General features: G+C 39.5%; 1 protein-coding gene across 1 annotated transcript; it reads right to left on the bottom strand.

Annotated features, from left to right (window-relative positions):
* Positions 1–94: 94 nt before the first annotated feature.
* On the bottom strand, positions 95–25,916 carry LOC125378971. The gene is made up of 8 exons (XM_048394997.1): positions 25,884–25,916; positions 25,120–25,206; positions 24,174–24,300; positions 15,080–15,166; positions 4,335–4,421; positions 3,649–3,815; positions 936–1,022; positions 95–389 (listed from the first exon to the last, which is right to left on the bottom strand). Exons 1-8 carry the CDS (start codon positions 25,914–25,916, stop codon positions 180–182), a joined length of 885 nt encoding a protein of 294 aa, XP_048250954.1. The 3' UTR covers positions 95–179.
* Between the last annotated feature and the right edge of the window lie 784 nt (positions 25,917–26,700).

The raw sequence follows: 26,700 nt of genomic DNA, 5'->3' as shown, positions 1-26,700 counted from the left end.
GCAAGCACGAGATACGAGTGATAAGATGATGAGCACTGCAGGCTTTATTATATCCTCATAGTTGAGTGACACAGCATGCACAAGGTTGTAAACATCAATACTGTGACAGTCTTACAGGTTCATTATCAACAAAACCTACAATAGTTACATTTAGGACACAAATATTTCCGTTCTCATCACTACCCACATACCTGGTAAGACCTGCAGGTAGCATATTGTTTTTTAATAATGGAGGTGAAACCCTGAAGCTGAACATTGACACATTTTATTCCGGTGGTATGCTCATCATCATCCTCATCATCATCACCATGTGCACTGAGCCAGTAGTTCGTCCGAAACGTCTTTCTGTCTCTATTGCGTGTCGCCATCTCTACAGTGACCACTGTAATCTGAAACTCAACAAACCCCCTGAAATTCACAACTCATAACATCGATGACACTCTCGGTCATAGGCGTAGATGGTGTACGTCAATATTTCATTCTACTTGATTGTTGAAATAAATCTTTGCATTCATAACCACAGGGATGGCATAAAAATTGTTGATGTAAAATCAATAAATGATGTTTATGACTTATAATAATTGATAACATTCAATATGACTGTCCTAAAACGTGTACAATCCCTCCCCTTTTACCTTGGATAGTGGATATGGATTCTAAACCTGAATCACCCCCACAATGATGCATAGTCCATCAGGCGCTATGGCATAATTTAAATACTTGGTACTGGATATAAATAATACAGTTCACAGTGGGGCATTGGGTTTACTGGTATGTCGAATTGAGTGTGCATAATATTCACGATTTAAACTCATGTTCCCAAATATGTTTTTATCTTTTCAGAAAATATAAACAAATGATGCTCTCTGAAATCATTCACACACACACACACTGAGGCAGTACTGACTCATATATTGACAAGCGTGGTAACTCACGTATTCAATGAGCCAATCATCTTTGTGACAGGGATCAGAAAAGGCAACACCAATTGTTTTCATCCCGCAGACAGAATCGGCAATAAACTGAAAGGATCGATTATACAAATACATACCATTATAGTTTTCTTTGAGTAATTAAACTAGTGTAGTAGGACATTCCACAGAAATCACAGTCGAATAAGGATGTGAATATGTTAATTACTTCATATGTTCAAGTGGATAAGTTCAATTCTTACAGGCAGTTTGAGATAACTGACAATGTTTATTGAAGTCATGTTCTTGGTGACCCACTTACAGTACTCCTTGTTATTATAAGGCAACGGTTGATGATGGTCCCTGCATGATTGTGGCTCATGGTCTGACCATATCACTCCCGGTCAACCCTCAGATAGCCAGCGGGGGGATGTGTGTTGATGTGCATCACCATGCTGGAATAATGTATGGCACTTACTGTTTGTCGGCCCACCCGATGACCCAACGCCGCTGACGCTGATACAATGGCTGGCATGAAGCAATTAACAGAGATGCAGACTTTGCAATTGTCAGTCATTGGAAGATAACCATTCCCGCTGATCTATGATTGCTTTCAGAAGTATATGTATATTTTGCCACCAATATGTATGCTTGATAAACACACTATAGTGCATGTACAGACAGTCTTCAGGTCACCTGGTTTACACATGTTATGCAGCCATACATAAAGCATGAATTTGACAGTTATTAAGTATTTTTGTGTGTGTGTGTGGTCGGGTGAAGTTTCTGCAATCATTTGCATTCTGTATTCACTATTCGATATTCAAATTAGTAATTCGATAACACGTTTATGTTTGTTTTTGTTTGATTCTGTGTGTGTTTTGCCGGTTTTACAGGATGTGAAGGCAATAGTCGCTTGTCTCTCAAAACAGGCATTTGACCATAGTTGTTTATTTCAAATAGCAATGTGTGAATGGATACGTTGGGCTTCATGACAGAGCATGAGCCTGTGCTGGTCGATTATCAGACACCACTCCCTGTTTTTTTAACAATGATCCAAGAGAGTGAAGAGTGTTTGTTTCTTGTGGCAGATAGACAAACATCCCACTCCCTGTATTTTGAACAATGATCTCAGACAGAGAAGAGTAAGTGTGGTTGTTTCTTGTCTCAGACAGACAAACATCCCACTCCCTGTATTTTGAACAATGATCCCAGACAGAGAAGAGTAAGTGTGGTGGTTTCATATCTCAGATAGACAAACATCCCACTCTCTGTATTTTGAACAATGATCCCAGACAGAGAGGAGTTCGTGCAGCTTGCTCGGTGCTGTAGTCATCAACGTGTACATTGTCGAATCATCGGTAGGGCAACATATTGTTCACTGCTTTGATTAACGAAGTCAGCGTACTTAATATTAAACCGGTGAGTTACGACTGCAGTGACTTACAACTACATTGTTACACATGTGTTTTGACAATGACAATGTGAATTTTGAACCTGTATATATTTGTGTCAGTGTTGCTCGTATAGTGTCAAGGGTGTGTATATAAAGTGAAACTATACGTTTTAACTCCAAACATGCTTGCAATTTGCTTCAGTCGCCTTTCAACGTATTGGTTAAATTCTTCAGTACATTCAGGCTACCCTAAGGGGTTTCAGTTTTCTTTTCTTAGTATGATGTCTTTCCCAGTTTGCATTTAGTTATAAACAGTAAACACGTACCTTTGATAGTTAGCATAAAACCAGCTTTAGAACCTGCATTTCGCGTCCAGTTGGGAAAACGTACATAACCTTGTGTTTTCCTTGGCGCCCTCAGCAACATTCCAGTTGGGAGCAGTTCTGCTACCTTGTGTGCATCAGCTACATTCCATTTAGAAACAGATAACTTACCTTGTGTGTGACTCAGCTACATTCCATTTAGAAACAGTTAACTTACCATGTGTGTGACTCAGCTACATTCCATTTAGAAACAGTTAACTTACCTTGTGTGTGACTCAGCTACATTCCATTTAGAAACAGTTAACTTACCATGTGTGTTCATCAGCTACATTCCATTTAGAAAGAGTTAACTTACCTTGTGTGTGCATCAGCTACATTCCATTTAGAAAGAGTTAACTTACCTTGTGTGTGCATCAGCTACATTCCATTTAGAAACTGTTAACTTATCTTGTGTGTGCATCAGCTACATTCCATTTAGAAACAGTTAACTTACCTTGTGTGTGCATCAGCTACATTCCATTTAGAAACAGTTAACTTACCTTGTGTGTGCTTCAGCTACATTCCATTTAGAAAGAGTTAACTTACCTTGTGTGTGCATCAGCTACATTCCATTTAGAAACTGTTAACTTACCTTGTGTGTGCATCAGCTACATTCCATTTAGAAACAGTTAACTTACCTTGTGTGTGCTTCAGCTACATTCCATTTAGAAACAGTTAATTTACCTTGTGTGTGCATAAGCTACATTCCATTTAGAAACAGTTAACTTACCTTGTGTGTGCATCAGCTACATTCCATTTAGAAACAGTTAACTTACCTTGTGTGTGCTTCAGCTACATTCCATTTAGAAACAGTTAATTTACCTTGTGTGTGCATCAGCTACATTCCACTTAGAAACAGTTAATTTACCTTATGTGTGCTTCGCCGTCTTTCAGCTACATTTCAGTCGGGAACAGTTTTGTTACCTTGTTTGTGCGTCTCCGTTCTTCAAGTGCATTCCAGTCGGACAAATTAGATTACCTTGAGTGTACCTGCGCGTCCTTTTCTTAGTCTGATGTCTATCCCATTTGTCAATTCCTTACTAACTTGTCCACACCATCCTTCGAGGGTTAACACCAAATCTGCTTTCGAACCAGCATTTCTTTCCCGTCCAGTCTTTATGTACACACTGTACTTTGCTTTTTGCTCTATGTTTTAGAAAAGACATAGGGTTCAACTACCAATGGCGTAAATCTTTTCGATCAGTTTTGGAATACTCCCATACTCTACCAGTATTTCCCCGTTTTTCCCCCGTAATTATTAAGCATACATATGAAATTCTCGGTCATCGAAGTGTCACGTTAAAGCATGTGCCAAGTGAGAATACTGTCTGATAAATAGAACTTACCCACACGTTTCAATGAAACTGTTAACTCAAATCAACAATTTACTGATTAGGATTTTAACCTAAAATATTTTTGTTATATTTACTTAATTATATGACGATGCTCTACCACCATGGACACATATCAGAGGGCATGACATTCAGTATGTTTCTATCTTTGAGCGTAGCAAGTGTTTGCGTGTCTACTTTCTTCTCAGACATGTGTCTCTTGTGGATGAGATGTTGTTTATCATACACCAGTATGTATGGATAATGTGCATGTTTGATATGTATTTCCCATCCGCTAAAATATCACATCATTGGTATCAAACAGTATACTTACTTTCGCATCTCTTCTTGCACGTGTGTTTGTACCCCAGGCTTCCAACGCTCGTACCTGCTGTTCCATCGTCCTCCCCACCGTCACAACCTTCAAATGAATTTAGTGTGAACGATTAATAGAACAGCATGACATCCCCAGTAGTATGCATGTGTCGTAAGAATAGATTTTCAGATGTGGTGGTCTAGTTCGGTGCCACTGCTGATTGCATGTTAATGTACTACCCTTTAGCAGGACACTCCTGAAAACATCAACCTCTGGTTTGTCTGGCCCGCACTCAGTGTTGTCACAGGCCGTCACGACACAGTCGGAATATTGCTGACTTTCAGGTAACATTACATTCTATCACATATGAGGAGCAAAGTAAAGTGCATCATGAGTGAGTGAGTGAGTGAGTATGGCTTTACGCCGCTTGTAGCAATATTCCAGCAGTATCACGGCGGGGAACACCAGAAATGGGCTCCACACATTGTACCCGTGTCGGGAATCGAACCCGGGTCTTCGGCGTGACGAGCGAACGCTTTAACCACAAGGCTACCCGAGCGCCCAAGTGAATCATGAAAGGTAGGAACTTGAAATATATACATTAGTTTATAAACAGTCAAGTTGTTCTCATTATACACGGGGGCACGGGTGGCCCAGTCGTCTAAGGCGCCGCGATTCGCTGTGCAGAGTTGCGTCTCTTTGGCACGCAAGAAACATATGATTATGGGTTCGAATCCCGGTTCGCCACGTTTATGTTTCTAGGTTTGTCAGCATCATACCAGTGCTCATGGGTTTCACCAGTGCCAGTGGTAAACGTCTGAGACCTGCATCACTTCGTGCTCTCCTCCCACCTTAAGCTGACACGCCGCGATATAACTGGAATACTGTTAAAAGCGGCGTTAAACCCAACTCACTCACTCACTCACTCACTCACTCACTCACTCATTATGCACTCAACTTTATTAAGTAGATGTGTGAGTACTCCTTTCGTTTCAGATACTCCAACAATCCATGACACAAACAAACCATTAATTTTGACCAGCAATTAGTGTAACCATTTGTCTGCCAAGTTAATAACTGCAAGAATGATGGCCTCTTCTAATTGACTCGTCACATATGATGGCTATATGGAACTTATGTAGGTTCGCCCCGATTATGTTTCTATGTTTGTCAGCATCATACCCTTGTTCGTGTGTTTAACCAAAGTGGTAAACGTCTGAGACCTGCATCAATTCAAGCTTTCCTTTCACATTAAGCTGACACGCCGTGATATAACTGGAATAAGGTGAAAGGCGTAGGCCAACATAATTATACTATCACACTTTTAATGACGATTAAAGCTTTTTATAACTATCCTGAACTGCTCATTTCCTGAAGTGTTGACATTCCCCTATTCCCCTATCTACTTACGATTTTCCTCGTAACCATCGCATCGTTTGTTGTGGCTGGTGTACACAAAATACAAACAGCTGCTATTTCTGTAACAGGTCACGGCACATGACACCAAGTTGCTGTCAAGAACGGAGTATGATGGTTCTGTTTGTTCATCGTTAACACCATGTTTTCTGCATTTATAGGCCATTTGATCAACACTGCTGTGAACGTACACTGTCCAAAAGACGCAGATGCGCCAAATACCCCCAACACCGAGGAGCGTCATCTCACACAGGATAGAAAATACAAGTGTGAGAAACAATCATGATCCGTGCAAACGAGAAACATTGAGAATTAATACTTTTCCTCACACAATCGATTCTATAAATGTCACTTGCTAATTAATTTACAAAGGTGTTCTTTTTTGGTTTTAAGAGTTTTGCTTAAGATATTTTTGCTTAAGATGAATGGATAGAATGTTTCTTGCTTTGTTTTTGTTTAACATGGCTTGATAAAGGTGAATTGATGAACTTATTATTTTTCTTAATACAAATTGGCATTTGTTTATTGAAAAGCGGGGTGTAGCCAATTCGTCTTAACCGAGTTGTGTCCCATGGGTTTTTATCTTGGTTCGCCCCTTTTATGTTTTTAGGTGTCTCAGCACCATGCCCATGCTCTGTGTTTAACCAAAGACGTAAATGTCTGAGACCTGTATTGCCTCGGGCCTTTCTCCCACATAAAGCTGACACATTGTGATAGAATTGGAATACTGTTCAGAGCAGCGTTAAACACCATCACTCACTGTTTCTCTATAAAATCCCCGTTTGGACCCGGGGAAGAATGTGTCCCCAGCACCCCATTGATGGTCGTAATAGGCGACGGAATTTGGAAACCCATTTTGCCCTGGGTAGCAACTCCCGTGTCGGCGGAGGACGGGAGGCCTCAGTAAAGCGTTCAACAGTAGAAGTGTTTTGTGGTAGACATATCTGAGGACATTTCCAAATTTGACGAATTAGTGATACAAATGATGTCCGATGCAATTCAATATTTTGACTTGTGTGTGTTTTTTTTTTCACGTGAACAATTGACTTGCCTTTGCATGTGTTTGTGATGGTGCCACCGATGAGGCAGGATACACTCACCTTTTCGCGAACACCTGGTATCATCACTAGTCCGTCCATAGGACCCGTGAAGATTCAGGGTGGAACAGGCCTTCAGCAACCCATGCTTGCCGTAAAAGCAGACTATGCTTGTCATAAAAGGCGATACAAAGGATCTTGTGGTCAGGCTCGCTGACTTGGTTGATGCATGCCATTGATCTCAATTGCGTGAAAAGATGTTCATGATATCAGTCAGTGGATTGTCTGTTCCAGACTCGATTATTTATAGACCGCCGTCATATAGGTTGAATATTGCTGGGTGCTGCGTTAAACAACTAACCAACCAACCAAATTCTAATTGTTGCTATCCTCAGAGACAAATACTGTGCACTCTGGTAATAACGGGCAACGATTCTGTTACAATACATCCACACAGGGTTTTGAAGCATCCAGTTAAAGGGAAAACTATGCTTTCAGGGAAAGTGCTGACGTTCCACATTTGAGATGATCGGGCAAATGTGCTAAAAGAATTAATATGAGCTTGATCTTCAACACACGCATACGTATGTTCAACCATAGTTCAAACTTTGAACACATGTTAATTTTGTTGTTTTCGTTTTGCATTTTAGGCTGCACTGACTGTTGTTGGCAATGCGGACTTCATCAACCAACTCACCGAGCCGTTCGAGGGGCTCTTTGTACCAGCATACATGTGTGTGTTTGGGTGTGGGGGTGGGGGTGGGGGTGTGGGAGGGTGGGGTGGGTGGGGGGGGGGGGGGGTGGATATTAGTTGGAGATACTTCATGACAGCTCGGAGAACAATTAATTGTTAATTGTTTTTCAACATATACAATTTAGTCACATCAGTGACTGTTTAATAGGTTGTGTGTGCATTATGTTTAAAAACAGCATGTGAGGTCGGACAGTAAGGGTGTTACACACATACTCAGAACACCAATTCAGATCACCTTAGTCAGGAAGAAATCAAGGGTCACTTCTACGCTTCCTAGGCAGGGTCAGAAATGTCAGACAACCTGGTACTACAGCAGATTCTGTAGATAGCATATGACATTTATGTATTTGTACAAGTTTTAAACTAGGCATAACAGCCAGCTGCATCTTAATTGCATGTATTGACCATCATCATACACTCGATATCATAATTCATCTTGTGGAAAACATCACATGCGCCCACAAAAGCAAACTGTCATGCTTGTGCACAGATTTAAAAAAAGCTTTGCGTAGATCCAAATTCAGGGTGTGCTGTAAACTAAATACTGTCCAAAGGGAACAGACATCCACATACACATGTGATCACTTGCCCTGTTACAGAGATGCTGTATGATTATGTAAATCAAATAATTGTGAGTGTTGTCACAGCAACATTGTCAAACCACTTCCCCATTGCCAAGTTTTTTACCCGTGAATATCCAGGTTACAGCAACCCATGCGTGTCATAAGAGGCGACTCACGGGACAGGATGATCAGGTTCTCTGACTTGGTTGACACGTATTCCACTTAGGTAGACAGATGCTCAATCAATGGATTGCCTGGCGCAGACTCGATTATTTATAGACCACCCTCACATAACTAGAATAGTATTGTGTTATTGTCAAATGGACACGAATCACCCTGCTTGCGGTCAATGGGCACAAATAACACGCATGTTGATGAATGTTTAAGGCATATGACCTCTGATCAAGGTAATAGGGCGACGCCTATAGGCGTGAACATGACACTTCATTTGCCTTCACTTTGGAATAAATAGGCGCACATACCAGGAATACCAGGTATAACAGAAATAAGTACCTTCACGTTGGTCTCGTCTTACACAAAGTGTTTCCTTTGTCTTGTTGAGTCTCAACTATAGCAGTTCAAGGCAGACATAGACATTATTATACTGACAATAGGGGTAGAGCACACGTTTCCAATATATACTCAACAACAAAAGTTCCTGACACCAATATTTTAGTGTATTTTTCAGTTTTGTTTTCATTATTGAAGTACATGTGTGGAATCAAATCACAAAAACGCATTCAATGCAGAAATTGACTTTTATGCAAGCCCCATGCATTTTACTAAAAAAGAACGTGTATAAAAACGTGCGTTAACGGGATTCCATATGCATTGTTTAGCATCATGCTGACAATCACTCAAAAAGCAAGAAATTACGCAATTATTCAACATTACGAAATGCCACGCCTGTCCGAAAATGAGCGTCTGCAAGCCATTGGTATGTTTGAAGCAGGATCGAGTCAACGTGATGTTGCAAGACAATATAACGTCAACAGAAACACAATTTGGTGTTTATGGTAACGTTGGCAACAGACGAATGTAGTCAGAGACCATCCTCGGAGTGGCAGGCCACGCATAACCAATAATTGACAAGACAATGGATTCGAACAACACACCTACGAAATCGATTCCAGGCAGCAACAGTGACTGCAAGAAGCATCCCTGGTCTTTGACGAATATCTTCACAAATCTTACGTCGCCGCCTCAGATGTGCAGGGATTGTCGCCAGAAGACCCACCAGACGTCCCATTTTGACAGGAAACCACCGTCAGGCACGTCTACAGTGGCGCAGACAGCGTCTACGCTATTCACCGACGAGTCTCGTTTTCACCTCAGCCACAGCGATGGACGGATTCGAGTGTACCGACGTCGAGGTGAACGTTACGTCAATCATTGTGTCATGGAAGAAGATCGGTTCGGGGGCGGCAGGGTTATGGCATGGGGTGGGATTACAGCAAGACAGATGACCGGTTTGATAGTGGTAGAGGGACATCTCAATAGACAACGCTACCGCGACGAGATCATCAGCCCTTTCAACACGACAACGCCCGGCCTCATATTGCTCGACTTGTTCAGTGTTTGACGTGAATGTCATCCCCTGGCCGTGTGCTAGCTGGGGTTGTGCATGTTGCAGAAGGATGTATGCCTATCTTGACATGCGTAAATATTCACGGTTTATGTCCGTTTCCCAAAACATCTAGTGCAACATGTTTCTGACATAAACATGTCAACTGCCATCGACAGAAGAATAATAATATGAAATAAAATATTTTAATTAGATCTTAGTATTTTATGATAAAAATGATTGCTTTTTGACAAAAAAATGACCACTTAAGATGTAAACCAACATGCATTTCAACTTATCCATAACTTGGCTATTGAATTATTCTTAAATGGCAACTGACGTTACCTGATGTTGAAATAATGTCAGTTCTGCAAGTTTTACAGGTCACGATAGCTTCGTTGGTTCAACGTTGATTCGAGATCAAGGTTGTGACCAGGAATAATCTGTATTTCAACGTTCAAGTGTCATGCTGGGATGCAAATATCTTTATCATCAAATGAGTTCTGATAGCGGACTGAGAGTCACCACATATAAAATCCCCTATCTATTAACATCAAGTCAGCATAAAACATATGCACTACAGCTGTGAAAATATGATGGACGTTTGTTTTGACGTTCGATGTCATCTTGATCGAGTGAATAAACGTGTATTTTGTCTAGTCAAGCTTAAATTGTTATATGGGCCTCAACAGATTGGTAATATTAGAATAGAGCATCAACACAAGAGACTGACCAGTCTGAAGATTCCAGCTGGAGGACTGTGGTTATGTTGCATCAGCAACACTTAGTGTTTCCAAGAATATAAAGTTTAAGAAAGTATGTGTATCTGTCCAGGGTGGTGAAACAAACTGATTGTCACCATCATTGTCTACATCCTCTCTTAGACAAGCATGGCAGTGAACCTCTTTCATTAGTCCAGCAACCTTATTAGGTATGTGTGACTGTATGTTACCCTTTAATATATTTTATAGTTCAGTACATGGTTCAAATCCGAGCAAACATCAAGAAATCATACTTTTGCTCTGTTCTGCAATTTGCATGAATGTTTTTTTAAGCTTCTGTTTATTTACTTTATTTCAGTCACGTGATCGGTAGACCTTTTAACTACATCGATAACGCTCAAGTTGGCAAGAAGCTAGAAGCTACTTCTGATGTCAACCCTGGGGACCTGACCTGAAAATAGGCTGGGAGAGTTTGGCTATCAAGTGACAGATAGGCAGATGTGTTAGACCTACCGAACCTTGATTTTCAACGGGAATGCAATGAAAGTTTGCTTGATCTACTCGGCCATGACATTGTACAGGAGGACAAGCAGGTGTGTTTGGGTCTGTCATAATTGGATTCCCCGTCAGGAAACAACCGAGGGTTATTTTATCTTCCAGACGTTTTAAGGAAAACACGCAATTCATGATTAGGTGTGCTAGGCCCGGATTATTCATGGGAGGACAAGTTAGAGTCTCATACTTCAACCAGACATGGATTCTCCACAGTAAGAGAAGGGAGGTATGAGTTCATGTAGTGCACCAGTAGTGTCAATGGGAAGTTTTCCAGAGGCAAGCACAAGGTACGAGTGATAAGATAATGAGTACTGCATATTTTATTGTATCATCATAGTTGAGTGACGCAACATGCACCTGTTTGTAAACACCAATAGTGTGATAGTCTTACAGGTTCAATATGAACAAAACCTACAGTAGTTACAACTCGGACATTTTGTTGTCATCATCGCTCACATATCTGGTAGGACAAGCACTCAGTCTGTTGTTTGTTCATAGTGGAGACGATAGCCCGACCCTGAGGTACTATGAAACATGTTATTCCGGTTGTCTGTTCATCATCCTCACCATTGCCATGGGCACTGAGCCAGCGATTCATCAAAAAATAATCTCTGTGTGTCTCGTTTGTGTTCACGTCTTGAGTGTCAACTTCAACCTGAAACTCAACAGAAATAATGAAATTCACAACTAATCGCAAGGATGATCCAGCAGGGCAATCATACCCTCGGTCACAGATGGTGTGCGGCAATATTTACTTTGTTTCATTGTTGATATTAATCCTTGCATCCATACTAATAGTTATGGCATCACTGTTTCCTCTGTAAAATCAAGATATAATGTTTCTGACAAATAATACATGATAACAACCAATATGACGTGTGACCTTGACCCCAAACGTGCAGTTATGGCCCTTCTGTCCCGATAGTGGAAATGGATAATAATATTCCATCGACGCCCAACAATGATCCATAGTCCGACCCAAACAGGCAGAGTTTCTGGCCTTCTGCCCCAGATAGTGGAAATGGATAATTATACTGCATCGCCGCAGATGATGCAGAGTCAATCAATCAGGCACTGTAGCATATTACTGGATATTACTAAAACAGTTCACAGTGGGACATTGTGTTACTTTGTTAGTGTACTTAAACGTCACGCTTTCAGATGATTGTTCCCAAAGCAGATCGGAAAATATTATCTGCTCTCATCTGTGTATGATTACATCTAAAATCAATCACACACACCGAGGCAGTACTGACTCCTATAATGACAAGCATAGAGACTCACGTATTCAATGAACCAATCATCTTTGTTGCAGGGATCAGAAAAGGCAAGACCAATTCCTTCCAAACGGCACAGCGAATTGGCAGTCAACTGAAAGGAATCGTTTCTACAAATAAATACCAGTTTATATTTCTTTAAGTAATTAGATTAGTGTGGAAGTACAATGCACTTTCCTGTTATGTATTCAACTACTGATCATGATCCCTGTGTGATTCCGGCTTATCAATACAGAATGTTTCTGATGCTCAGCAGGGATATGTCTGGAAAGTGTGCTGTGGAAAAATAAAAAATAAAGATTATATATATTCACATACTTGGTAAACAGGGTTGCTTATCTTTAAAAACAGGCAATTGTAGCAGACCATGTTTCTTTATTTAAATTTGAAACTTCAATTGTGAACAGTTAGGTTACCTTTTGTGTGTTTCGTCTGCTTCCACTATATTCCAGTTTGGAACAGTTAGGTTACCATGTCTGTGATTTTCGGTGACCTCCAGCTAAACTTAAGTCTGGAAGAATTGTATTACTTTGTGTGTGCTTCGGCCAGTCTGAGATACAATTGGGGGCACGGGTGTCCCAGTCGTCTAGGGCGCCGCGGTTGGCTGTGCACTGTTGCGTCGCTTGCACACGCCAGAAACCTATGATTGTGGGTTCGAATCCCGGTTCGCCCCGATTATGTTTCTAGGTTTGTCAGCACCATACCCATGTTCGTGGCTTTCACCGAAGTGGAAAACGAGACCTACATCATTTCGGGCTTTTCTCCAACATTAGGCTGACACGCTGCGATGTAATTGGAATACTGTTAAAAGCGGCGTTATACCCAACTCACTCACTCACTTAGACACAATCAAAGCCGGAACAGTTGGCTAAGTTTGTGTGTGCTTCAGCATCCCGTAACTACATTCCATTCGGGAACAGTTAGATTACCTTGTGTGTGCTTCAGCATCCATTTTCTACATCCCATTCGGGGACAGTTAGGTTACCTTGTGTGTGCTTCAGCATCCCTTTTCTACATTCCATTCGGGGACAGTAAGGTTACTTTGTGTGTGCTTCAGCATCCCTTAACTACATTCCACTCGGGAACAGTTAGGTTACTTTGTGTGTGCTTCAGCATCCCTTATCTACATTCAATTCGGGAACAGTTAGGTTACCTTGTGAGTCCTTCAGCATCCCTTTTCTACATTCCATTCGGGGACAGTAAGGTTACCTTGTGTGTGCTTCAGCATCCCTTTTCCACATTCCATTCGGGGATAGTAAGGTGACTTTTTGTGTGCTTCAGCATCCCTTATCTACATTCAATTCGGGAACAGTTAGGTTACCTTGTGAGTGCTTCAGCATCCATTTTCTACATTCCATTCGGGGACAGTAAGGTTACCTTGTGTGTGCTTCAGCATCCCTTTTCTACATTCCATTCGGGGATAGTAAGGTGACTTTTTGTGTGCTTCAGCATCCCTCATCTACATTCAATTCGGGAACAGTTAGGTTACCTTGTGAGTGCTTCAGCATCCATTTTCTACATTCCATTCGGGGACAGTAAGGTTACCTTGTGTGTGCTTCAGCATCCCTTTTCTACATTCCATTCGGGGATAGTAAGGTGACTTTGTGTGTGCTTCAGCATCCCTTATCTACATTCAATTCGGGAACAGTTAGGTTACCTTGTGTGTGCTTCAGCATCCCGTTTCTACATTCCATTCGGGGACAGTAAGGTTACCTTGTGTGTGCTTCAGCATCCCTTATCTACATTCCTGTCGGGGCAGTAAGGTTACCTTGTTTATGCTGCAGCGACCTTTAAAAAACATTCCTTTCGGGAACAGTTAGGTTACCTTGTACATGCTTCCGCGTCCTTTTCTTAGAGTGATGTCTTCCCCATTTGTCAGGCGTCTGGTACCTTCTCCACACCTCCCTTTGAGGCTTAAAACCACGTCAGCTTTTGAACCACCATTTCGTTTCTGTCCAGTCCTTATGTATAAGTTGTATGTGGCTTTTTGCTCTGTGTTTTAGATAATACATTGGGATTAACAACCACCACATCAGTTGTATTTGATTATTCCTCGATAAATATATCTCAGGCATCAATGCCTCATCATTTTTCAATTTATCAATTTACCTGGTTGATCAGATTTTGCATGCTCAACAACTGTCATTGAAGGAAGCAGCCAAGTGCAATGTGTGCCCAGCTGTGTCGGTATGGGCGGTGGGTCGATTCCTCCCTTATCACTTTTAAGAACAATGAGCCTGGGAAGTGTTTACTTTTTTGCAGACTGATATACAGAACATGTTTTGTTATTTTTAAAAGCACAGTTATGTGATTTTAGGAAATATTGTTTCATGAATGGAAAATACCCATAAGTTTTAATGATACTTATCACCGAAATCTGTTGGATACTTGACTGGTGTATTGTGTTCTTCAGGTTTTAAAAATATGTTTTGATGTTTGTACGCATCAATACGACAATGCACAACCACCACGGTCACATTTCAGAGGGCATGAGAGGGCGTGTGGCGTTCAACCCCTTCAGTGTGTTCTATTTATGGGGACCATTTAAAAGGAGCAAATGTGTTGTTTTTTTCTCAAATAGATAAGATTTGTTGATGAGTGAGTGAGCGAGTTGGGTTTAACTACGTTTTTAGCAGTATTGCAGTTATATTGCGGTGTGTCAGGAAAGCCCGAAATGATGCAGGTCTCAGACCTGCACCGATTTGGTGAAATCCACGAGCACGGCGCCTCAGACGACTGGCCCACCCGTGCCCCCAATTTGTTGATTAGATGCCGTTTAGTTTATACTAGCATATATGGGTAGCCAATTTTGCAAATTATACCATTTCCCCAACTGCTAAAATATAAGGACAGCGGTATCAAACAGGATACTTACTATCACAAATCGTCATGCACGTCTGTTTGTACTGCAGGCTATTCACTCTCGTACCCGCTGTTCCATCGTCCTCCCCATCATCATAACCTTCAAGAAAATGTGATGTGAACGGTCAACAGAGGAGTCATGACACCCATTTAGCATGACATTGCATGTGATTGTACTACCCTTTAGCATTGTTGATTTTCGTGTAATTCTCCTATCCTTCAACAGGACATTGCTGATTGCCTGTGATTGTACTATCCTTGAGATGACATCAACCACTGCCTGAAATTGTACCACCCTTTAGTAGGACACTGCTGGTTTCTTTTAACTTTACTACCTTTAGCAGGACATTCACGAAAATATCCACCACTGGTTTGGATGGTTTATATACTCAATTTCATTCCCGACCGTCGTGACATAGCCGGAATAGTTCTGACTGTGACGTAAACTTACATCCAGTCAGATATAAAGAGCAGAAGCTAAATGCATCATGTCAGGCAGATAAACAGTCAAGTTGGAATCATTAAAAAGAACATCGACTTAATTCAGTAGATGTGTGAGTATGCCTTTAGTTTCAGATCCAGCAATCAATGACGCATATACAAACAAACAATGCATCTTGATTAGCAAATGCTGCAACAACGTGACGGCCCAATTAACAACTGCAAGAATGATGACTCATACTTGAATCAGGATTGTTACATCTGATTGCTAAGTCTCAATTAATTATATAGTCGCAGAATATCTTCTGTACTTTTATTTTTCAATATAATCTCCATTCACCTTAATACACTTAATTCCTTAGTCCTTCAAGCTTTTAATACCACTTTTATAGTAATCCACAGATTGGCCCTCTAACCCTCTGTGGCAGCCTTTTATGTTCTCGTCATCCTGGGAGCGTCTTCCATGTAGGGCAGATTTCATTGGCCGGAATAGGAAATAGTCACTGAGGGCCAAGTCTGGGCTGTACAGTTACATAACCCACACTACAGCCCAGACGTCTCTTGAATGGAGATTATATTTTAAAAAAAGTGTGAACTCTATATATAACTACTCATTTACTGAAATGTTGACATCCCAACTCCATACCCATTCACCATCAACACCCAAAATGAACAAAAAAGACAGAACCGTGAATATCTACGTACGCTTTTCCTCATAACCATCGCATCGCTTGTTGTGGCTGGTGAACACAAAATACAAACAGCTGTTATTTCTGTTACATGTCACGGCACATGACACAAGGTTACTGTCAAGGACGGAGTATAATGGTTCTGTTTGCTCATCCTTGATCACATTATGTTTTTTGCATTTGTAGGACGTTTGATCAACACTGCTGCGAACGTAAACTGTCCAAAAGACGCAGATGCGCCAAATACTCCCAACACCGAGGAGCTTCATCGCACACAGGATAGAAAATACAAAGTGTGAGAAGTTATCATGATCCGTGCAAACTGTTATCAAGAACTAATTAGTTTCCTCATACAAAATTTATTCTACATTGATACTGGAGATTGATGGTTCAAATGCTTCGTGTTCTGTAAGTTTAGGATCGATGGTTTGATACAGGTGAGTTGATAAAATGATTGTTTATCTTAATAGTATTATTGTACTATTGGTATTTGTGTATGCATGAGGGTCACGGAAAGCTCAGTCGCCTAAACTGACGAGTCGCCAGAAACCTGGACTTATGGGTTTTAATCTGGGTTCGTGTAAGTGTGTAGGTGTGTGGCACCATGCCCATGTTCGTGGTTTAGCTAAAGTGGTAAATGTCTGAGACCAATAGTTCCTCGGGCCTTTCTTCCACATGAAGCTGACACTTTGTGATAGAACTAGAAAATTGTTAAAAAGTAGTGTTAAATGCAATCACTCGCTGTTTTTTGTGTAAATGGGTAGCCCCAAAAATATATGCTTCATCACACACCAAATATGCCATGGTCCAAAATCTGTCCTTCGATCAGAATCAGCACCTTGGGTTCCTATAACATTCTGATCATACACATGGTCGCCAAGGTAGCAGTATTGTTCTTCAGGACAACGACTGCAAGTATTGTTGTGGATTGTCATGGTCAGCAAATATATGTGTACAATGTCCAGAATATATTTTATTATATCATATCTGGTATTGCGATCGTTGACACTAACGCTTATTTTAACATTTATTTACCTGAATCTTGTGCATATTACTCCAACATTGTGAATCTACGAACTGCTCACACGATTCCAGTCATATATCTAAATAGGGAAATAGGTAATATTTCCCTATTATTGACAGTCCTTGTCACAAACGTGGTTTATTCAAAAGACGCTTGTTTAGATTTCCAAAAAAGTATTTTAAACTTTAATGTGTTTTTTTAAATGTTCTGATGCAGCATATTTTGATCTCTTCTTAAACGTTGATGAAGTGAGTTAATGTTAGTTTACCGTCATAGTCTATATATCTGTATGTCATAACAACTAGTGACTCCAGAGTTAATGTTTATTTACAGTCATAGTCTATATATTTGTATGTCACAACAACCAGTGAACAAACCTGGACTCCAGACCAGACAGACCAGTGACTTAAAAAAACATGTCCTACAATCCACGACTGAATGATAGCTTTTCTATGATACATTTAACCTTAGCATTTAACTGTTCTCAACTCGGCACACAAATCTCAAACAACACGCATATTGATGCATGTTTTAACCAATTAAATGTTCTGTGTTAGAGTTAATAATGCAACGCGATGGCACGACACTTCAATAATCCTCGCCTGGAATTTTGTGTGTGAACATGTCAAGAATACCAGACATGCAAGGTTAAGAGAGCAGTCTGTGTCAGTTTTTGTTGATGGACTTCAGAACCGCATCTTTCTATTAAATTGAGCACCTCAATGTGAAGATAACCGATTAAAACACTCTCCACGATGAAAAGAAAAGTCCTTGCGTGTTAATGATTCACTATCTGATTGTGTTGATACTAGCTTTTGGCTTCAAACAAATACATGATGCTGGTGGTCTAATTGTTAATATGTGAACAGAAGATGATTCTAATCGTAATCGAGTGCAGACAAGACAGGCAGAAACCAAGTCACTAGACATGATTATACTATCAAGCCAGTCGTAACCTTTTTAGTGGAAATTACTGGGGACTTATTCTAACTCCCCATGGGTGATTTTTAAGTGACCCCTGCCACGCCCAATGTCGATAAAAGCACATTGGATTGCACGACGGTGTGTCATTCTCGACTTGGCAGCATTACAACTTGCATGGTTCCCTTAAACCTCAACTATATATCCATTTCTTGCGGCTCACCACTGTAAAAGTGCATGTGTTGAAATAGCAAAGATCATATTGTGTGAAGACATAAGTAATGAAGATAATTCTATTGTCGGGTCCATGCAATGTAAACAACATCCGACCAATAATTGGTCGGGTCAAACATCAACATGAGAATATGATTGTGTTGATCTAATATCAGTGAGTGTCATCAAACCAAGATTGTGCGGCGCTAAACAACAATGTTTCAGAGATATTAAGATGGACACAAAACGTCTGCGTGGCACCCTGCTGACTGTCATTAGAGTCATTACAAAAAGCACGCTTATTGATGAATGTTTAAAACAAATGATTCCTCATCAAGTTAATGAGTCGACGCAAATAGGCGTGAACATGACATTTCATGTTTTACCGACTAGGTGGCATAAAAAGGTGTACATACTAGGAATACCAGGTCCCTTCACGTTGGTCTCTTCTTACACCGAGCTTTTCTTTCATGATTATTATACTCCACGTGGGGGCTGAGTGAGTGAGTGAGTTGGGTTTAACGCCGCTTTAAACAGTATTCAAGTTATATCGTGGCGTGTCAGCTTTATGTGAGGGGAAAACCCGAAGTGATGCATGTCTCAGACGTTCACCACATCTGTGAAACCCATGGGCATGGGTATGGTGCTGACAAACCTAGAAACATAATTGGGACGAACCCGGATTCGAACCGACAATCATAGGTTTCTGGCGTGCTCAAGGGACGCAACTCTGCACAGCGAATCGCGGCGCCTTAGACGACTTGGCCACACGTGCCCCCACATTGGGGTAGAGCAAACAATGTGTTTACATATATTTCGACTGAAATAGGACACAAACATATCTGAAGCGTTTGCTGAAAACACACAAGGCTTGCGTTTGATTCCCACACATGCTTGCAGTGTGTACTTTCTTGTGTACAGCGCCCTGATGTAGCTTGGGCTTAGCTAACAGTACTAGTACTAATTTGTTTGCACGATATTTAAATTGCATTCATGAATTAAGGTTATTAAATTCCAAATCCTTGTCTAAGTTTGTTTATTACTTTGTTCTTGATGTTTACCATTTACTATTCGTTGTTTTATGTTAATGTATAAACTGTTTGTACTTCCTCACTCAAACCTTAATATCAACATCATTGCATCAATTCTCGGTCGATATGCGAAAATTGTACTACTGGGACAATAGGTTAACGGCCAATTAATATGTGTTCAGTTCTGTTTAACTTTTGATCTGATGTCTACAGATGTTCCTGTGCGTTATAGAATAGACTGTCGTAAAGCCTGCAGTTCTCAAATTGTATCCTGAAGTGTTTACATGGATTCAGGCTTCTTGTTTCAAAACCTGTTGTGTTGCAAAAACGGTCTTTTCGCGATGGTCACTTGTTAAAGCATGATTTTTTTTTTTTATCATATCGTGTCCCTGACATTGAAATATGATTTAAAAAATTTAAAAAAAATAAAAATTGCATTTTAAAACGTAAAAAAGCAACAGTCTGGTCGTGCTTTTATCATAATTGTACAGGGCAAAACTACAGTATATCGTATATCGTATATCGTATATCGTATATCGTATAACACTACACATGAGTGCAAACTTTATTTCTTTTATATATAAGTATGTTAAAACTAAAAATCGCCCTCCGTCATTTACTTCTTATACATTATATGAATATTACTTTAAGCAAATGTGTTTATTGATGTCACAAATATGTTTTAGAATACTTCTTTTTTTTCATTTTAGTATACATATGCGATAGATTCAGATGTTCCCATGATACATATTTGAGCAGCAGAATATTCTCTTACTTTGTCATATGGGAAAAGCGTTGTGTTGTGTAACTGACAGCAATATTACATCCCATTCACGACGGCCACTACACAATCAATTATGATGTCATTGAATGAAGAACATACCAACCGCCTGTCTGCTTAATGATAAAAAATACATTTTGAGAAAGATTACGAGTGAGTGAGTGAGTTGGGTTTTTAACGCTCCTTTGAACACTTTTTCACGGTGTGTCAGCTTGATGTTGGAGGAAATCAAGAAGTGATGCAGGTCGAAGCACTTTAGTATTGTGCTCAGAAGCCTAGAAACATATTTGGGCGAACCCGCTATCATAGATTCATGGCGTGACCAAGGACGCAGCTCATGGACAGCAAATTGTGGGGCCTTAGACCACTTGTGCCTACACAATTTACATCATAGTAACACGTATAACATTTTGATATCGCCAAATAATTAAAATATGTGCACAATTCCCGGTGTTGGTAGGAAGAAGTATCTGAATGTTCGGATATAGTGTTTATTGTTTCAGGGATTGCATTTCAAAACAATTTAGAAGAAATACCAAATTATCGCAAACAAAGGAACATGTGTTTAAAGTCGCAGCACCAAATACTCAGACAGAAAAGGCTTTTTAAGATTATGACTTTTGCATTTACATGACGACTATGCTAAGAAAATGAATCAAAACTCTAAAACAAATTTTGGTGAAATTGGACCTAAGACCAGAGCGTATTTTGGGAGAGTTAAGAACATTTGAAAAAAAGTTATAAAAAATCAGTCATATATATGACAGATGAGTGTGGACCTAGTGTTGATGAATGTTTACCAATCTGTAGCTGACTATGTAAATACGGTAATATTTGAAATCAGAAAAAAATACAGTACGTGATGGGAGCATTGGGGCATGATGCTTTGATCAACCTCAACATGCTTTACAACCAGTTGAGCTAATTCGTAACACGAACAAAACAATATTAGATCCACTGACATTATATTTAGGCGTATACGCTGCTAACACTCTACTGGTGACATGTTTGTAGCATCAATAACCAGTGAGAAAAAGTCACCGGGCAAGGTTACTCCAGTTGTTTAACTTCCTGGATGCCACAGAGACATGCATGTTCTCCTCTACAACCCTCACTTTGAAGTCGAATAAAATTCAAAATACATAACCCATACAAATACACTTCACAGTTTTGAATCAGGTGGGAATTCCCTGTTCTGTGATATCATCCACTGGCATTTTAGGCCACGCAAAAGTACTGAAAATGATAACTGAACATAAGGTACATCTTAAATGTTGCCATTTTTCACACATTACGAAGTCATCTCTCACGGCGTTATTTACAGCAAAATTTTAAAATCTAAATTTCGGAGATTTACTCAGAATTATATATTTCAATTTGAATTTTAAAACTAGCATATTAGTGATCACGGGTATCTGTCTTTCATCAAATCACCAATGATCATTTCAAAACGTCTCCGATAACCCTAGAATCATTTCGAATGTTTTGGAAAATATGCAAACACGAACGCCGAAGTGAACTTTCCGCCATATTGGATAGTGTTTTTAAGATCAAGTTTCATGTTCACTGGTTATGAGACGCCTGTAACATCACGTATGTTTCAAACTTAGCTGCCATACATACATCCTTGAATTCCTCATACATTTCAGATTCAATTGACCAATGTTCTTTGTCACAAAAATAAGGTGGCTAGATGAAATCAAGCCAAAAACTTGTTTTGTTTGAAATGTAACCAATGCAAAATTCAGATTTTACACAGTGTTGCATTATCTCTTATTTTGAAATTTCCATTCGTCTATTCGTTCATGTAAATAAGAGCGAACGACAATTCCTTTTAAACTGTCGATTTATTCCATGATACGGTCGAGATATTCAGAAGGATAGGATTGACTGCAGAAGAGAATTGTAGGAAGAATTAGGGGCTTTAAAATAGAAGGCAACAGAAATTGTCAAAGTTAGCGTCCTGTGTGACGCCATGACTGACACAAAATCACGCACAACGAGAAAACGGTATTTATCGGATTATCTCCGATGGTTTCAATGAAAATTATAACAACACATAACAGTAGTCCCTTCGTAAAATCCCCCTACCATTCATTTTTCAATATTTTGATCACAAATATGTGTCCAATATTGAATATAATTTTGGTTGTTTTGAAATATTATTTTGGGCTTTTCATTAGGTAATTTGATGCCAAACAGGTGCATTTCTTGTCAAATTAAGATACAAAAAAAAAATGTTTACATACTCAAGACATTAGTTACTAAGTGAAAGCAGTCATTTTATGTTGTGTCAAAAAACGTATCAAGTTTTTCCATACCATGAACAAAATTTATGGGAGATATATATATTTATCAAAATACCAGTGTTGTCTTTCTCCGACGTTTTCAAAGGCATAAAACCAGCCAAGACGTCAAAAGGAATGGTGTTATGTTTTGGTATTTCAAAACATTTGATGATAAGGCAGGTGCTCAATTAATAATGGTGCAAAATTAGTCAAATAATACTTACACAATCAGGAGAATATTGAAATCTATAGGTTAGATCGAGCCATCCATTTCTCTATTAACTCTTTTTGATGAAGTATGATTTCATCATTTCTTATGCTGTTGTTTTTTATAACTAAACGTATACGGTTTCAAATATTGATACTTGTTTTTGAATAGTTTGGTTTCTCATAAACAAAACACCACGAAAATATATTGTCCTTACCCGCAGCTAATTCTCACCAAGTGACCTGAGTTACAATGAACTAGTGCTAAGCTTAGCGGAGTTATGCTCCCTTTCCTTTGTACGTGTGTAACCTCTCTGGTGCCTTTTGACGTCATACAGAAAAAAACAGTTTAGGGCATGCTATTTTTGGCATTTAACCTGTCACACTGCAATGCTAATGAAGTAATATTAAATTCAGATCTCCGAGAAGTCCCTTTGTGAAGACCTGTCAAACTCTCCTAATATATATGGTAAGGCAATTAATCTGTGTGAAGACCTGGCAAACTCTCCTAATTAATATGGTAAGGCAATTAATCTGTGTGAAGACCTGACAAACTCTCCTAATCTATATGGTAAGGGAATTAATCTGTGTGAAGACCTGACAAACTCTCCTAATCTATTTGGTAAGGCAATTAATCTGTGTGAAGACCTGACAAACTCTCCTAATCTATATGGTAAGGCAATTAATCTGAGTGAAGACCTGACAAACTCTCCTAATCTATATGGTAAGGCAATTAATCTGCGTGAAGACCTGACAAACTCTCCTAATCTATATGGTAAGGCAATTAATCTGTGTGAAGACCTGGCAAACTCTCCTAGTCTTTATTTTAAGGGAATCCAATGTGTAGGTAGCCTGTGGGTGCACTGGTCTACAAGATTTGCCATGCGAAGACAAAGTGATTGAGTTAAAAGTTAACGTCGCATCAGCATTATCTCAGCCATATAGCGACGAGACCAATTCATATATATATCAGTACTGCAAAGTGTTCTTTAAAAACAAGTTGTAAAACATATTTGAGCATACTATATTTAGAAACGATTCATGAAACATATTTGAACATAACAATATTATATATACTGTTTTAAAACAAGGGTTATAGGCCAACAGTAACCAAAGGTAATCCTATCATAATCAATGTAATTATCATCAACCAGTGTTTTTAAGCCAACTCATTTTGTAATATTGGCTAGCATTGTGCACAACTACCAGTGGCTAAAGTGACGTAAATCCTGCTGGGGTATCATGCAGGAAGCAGAGGTACTGTAAGTATCAATGTTCCCCAGTGGGGTGGCCTAGCTTTGGTTACTGGTGGCCTAAAAGGTGTGAATGGATAACATAGACGACTCGAGATTTCTACAGGCATCAACTTGATTGCCTTGATTATATGTTCTCAGTTATGTGACCCAGCTAGCAACGCAGTAAATATCGATACATTGAGAGTTTAATATCGACAAAAAATACACATTTGCAGTTATTCACATCTCTGGCAAGGCGAGCAATGAACAGCCCCACTAGCAGCACTGTCACAAGTTATTCCGGTTGTCTGATCTTCATCGCCATGTGCAGTAAACCAGTAGTATGTATTAAACAGTATGACGATTCCCTCGCCTGTCTCCATCTCCTCATAGTTCACTTCAATCTGAAAGTCGACATTAAAAACTAACAACATGGGTGAAACAACAGAGCAAACATATACAGACGATGTCAACATCTTAAAATGAAGTTTGGAACCCATAACCATAGTGATCACAACAATGTTTCAAAACCAAAATCAATTTATCAGAGTTTTATTTTCTGGCGTTGAGGCTATATATTTACAAATATCCAAACAAATATTAATTTGATAGTCGCCAATATGACTGATGACCTTGAGGCATCCTTTTCCCGTGCACGGGTCTAATGATGGTGGATTCTATTTCGAGATCGCCCACACTATTATGCTTGGTCTTTCCAACATGAAAGTCAGGCACTGTGCCACAACTAAAATACTTAGCTCAACTTAACTGAACACCACAACAATGATATATCTCACTCACAACCAAAATATCATCCAGAAAGAGTTGTTCTGTATAAAGTGCGTCACGCCGAAGACCCGGGTTCGATTCCTCCGTGATATTGCTGGAATATTGCTAAAAGCGGCGTAAAACAATACTCACTCACTCACTCACTCACTCACTCTGTATAATGTGTGAAACATTATATCTGGATACTTGAGATACTAGTTGTCTTCAAAACATAATGGTGGACACATATGTATGTACATACATGCATGTTGCGTTGTGAAAAGTATATATACTTACTGAATCTTCACTCTTCGCGAATACGTTTTTGCCTTTTCAGAAAATAGAAGACTAGTATGCTCTCGTCTCTTTAGACTTAGACGGAGTTGACGCACATTCACCCATTCACGCACACGGAGGCTCTACTGAATCACATAATGACGGGCAAAGTAACTCACGTATTCAATGAACCAATCATCTGTGTGACAGAGGTCAACAAAGGCAACACTGACTGTCTCCACAGTGCAGACGGAATCGGTAATAAACTGAAACAGATAGTTTCTACAGCTATATACTTCTGTGAGAAGTTAAAGAAATGTAGTGTGCTATTACAAATAAAAGCCACAAGACCCTTCAATAATCAGGAGAAATCATAATTCCATTGTAGGATTCAGACTATATCGAAGTATTTGTTAATGATTCACCAAAAACATGTGCCATGGCATTGTTGAAAGAAATGAGGCCATGAGAAGTATGAAACAGCAATACTGTTATAATCTTCAAACAAACCTAACAGTTTTGATGTATCTTCTTCTAAATAGTCAAACCATGATCACTGCATACAGTACCGTCCCACAATCCCGAACAGTCCCGGGCAAGGATACAGTCCCGGCGACCTGTGACTAGCCGTTATTATCCAATATATAGGTCCAATCTTTAACCACATCAAAAAATGATTCTACATTGATACTGGAGATTGATGGTTCAAATGCTTCGTGTTCAGTATGTTTAAGATCTTTGGTTTGATAAAGGTGAGTTTATAAAATGATTTTTTGTTTTAATAGTATTATTGTTCTGATGGTATTTATGTATGCATGATGGTCACGGGAAGCTCATCGTCTAAACTGACGAGTCGCCAGAAACCTTGGCTTGTGTAGGTGTGTGGCACCATGCCCATGTTCGTGGTTTAGCTAAAGTGGTAAATGTCTTAGACCAGTATTACCTCGGTCCTTTCTTCCACATGAAGCTGACACATTGTGATATAACTAGAATATTGTTAAAACTAGCGTTACATGCAATCCCTCGCTGTTTTTGAGTTAATGGGTAACCCCAATGATATATGCTTCATCACACGGCAAATATGCCATGGTCCAAAGTCTGTCCTTCGATCAGAATCAGCACCTTGGGTTCCTATAACATTCTGATCATACACCACACATGGTCGCCAAGGTAGCAGTATTGTTCTTCAGGACAACGACTGCAAGTATTGTTGTGGATTGTCATGGTCAGCAAATATATGTGAACAATATCCAGAATATATTTTATTATATCATATCTGGTATTGCGATCGTTGACACTAACACTTATTTTAACATTTATTTACCTGAATCTTGTGCATATTACTCCAACAATGTAAATCTACGAACTGCTCACACAATTCCAGTCATATATCTAAAAAGGGAAATATGTCATATTTCCCTATTATTGACAGTCCTTGTCACAAAGGTAGTTCATTAAAAAAGACGCTTGTTAAGTTTTCAAAAATGTGTTTTCACTTTCAATGTGTTTTTTTTAATTTTCTGATGCAGCATATTTTGATCTCTTCTTAAACGTTGATGAAGTGAGTTAGTTTACAGTCATAGTCTATATGTCTGTATGTCACAACAACTAGTGAACAAATCTGGACTCCAGACCAGACTGACCAGGGACTTAAAAAAAACCATGTCCTACAATCCACGACTGAATGATAGCTTTTCTATGATTCATTTAACCTTAGCATTTAACTATTCTCAACTCGGCACACAAATCTCAAACAACAC

This window comes from Haliotis rufescens, unplaced genomic scaffold (assembly GCF_023055435.1).
Source record: "Haliotis rufescens isolate VD_foot unplaced genomic scaffold, xgHalRufe1.0.p SCAF_137, whole genome shotgun sequence".
Taxonomy (NCBI): domain Eukaryota; kingdom Metazoa; phylum Mollusca; class Gastropoda; order Lepetellida; family Haliotidae; genus Haliotis; species Haliotis rufescens.
The sequence above is the reverse complement of the archived record's forward strand: the minus strand, read 5'-3'. Positions and strand labels throughout refer to the sequence as shown.

What these genes read in the sequence shown, in the direction of transcription:
- LOC125378971 (XM_048394997.1), bottom strand. Translation starts at nt 25,916, where the DNA reads ATGTGTCAGCTTCATGTGGAAGAAAGGACCGAG. An exon ending in GTGCAAGAAGAGATGCGAAA is followed by an intron (nt 3,816 to 4,334) that starts GTAAGTATACTG and finishes TCTAAAACATAG; the next exon opens with AGCAAAAAGCAAAGTACAGT. An exon ending in ATGATTGGCTCATTGAATAC is followed by an intron (nt 390 to 935) that starts GTGAGTTACCAC and finishes GTTGAGTTTCAG; the next exon opens with ATTACAGTGGTCACTGTAGA.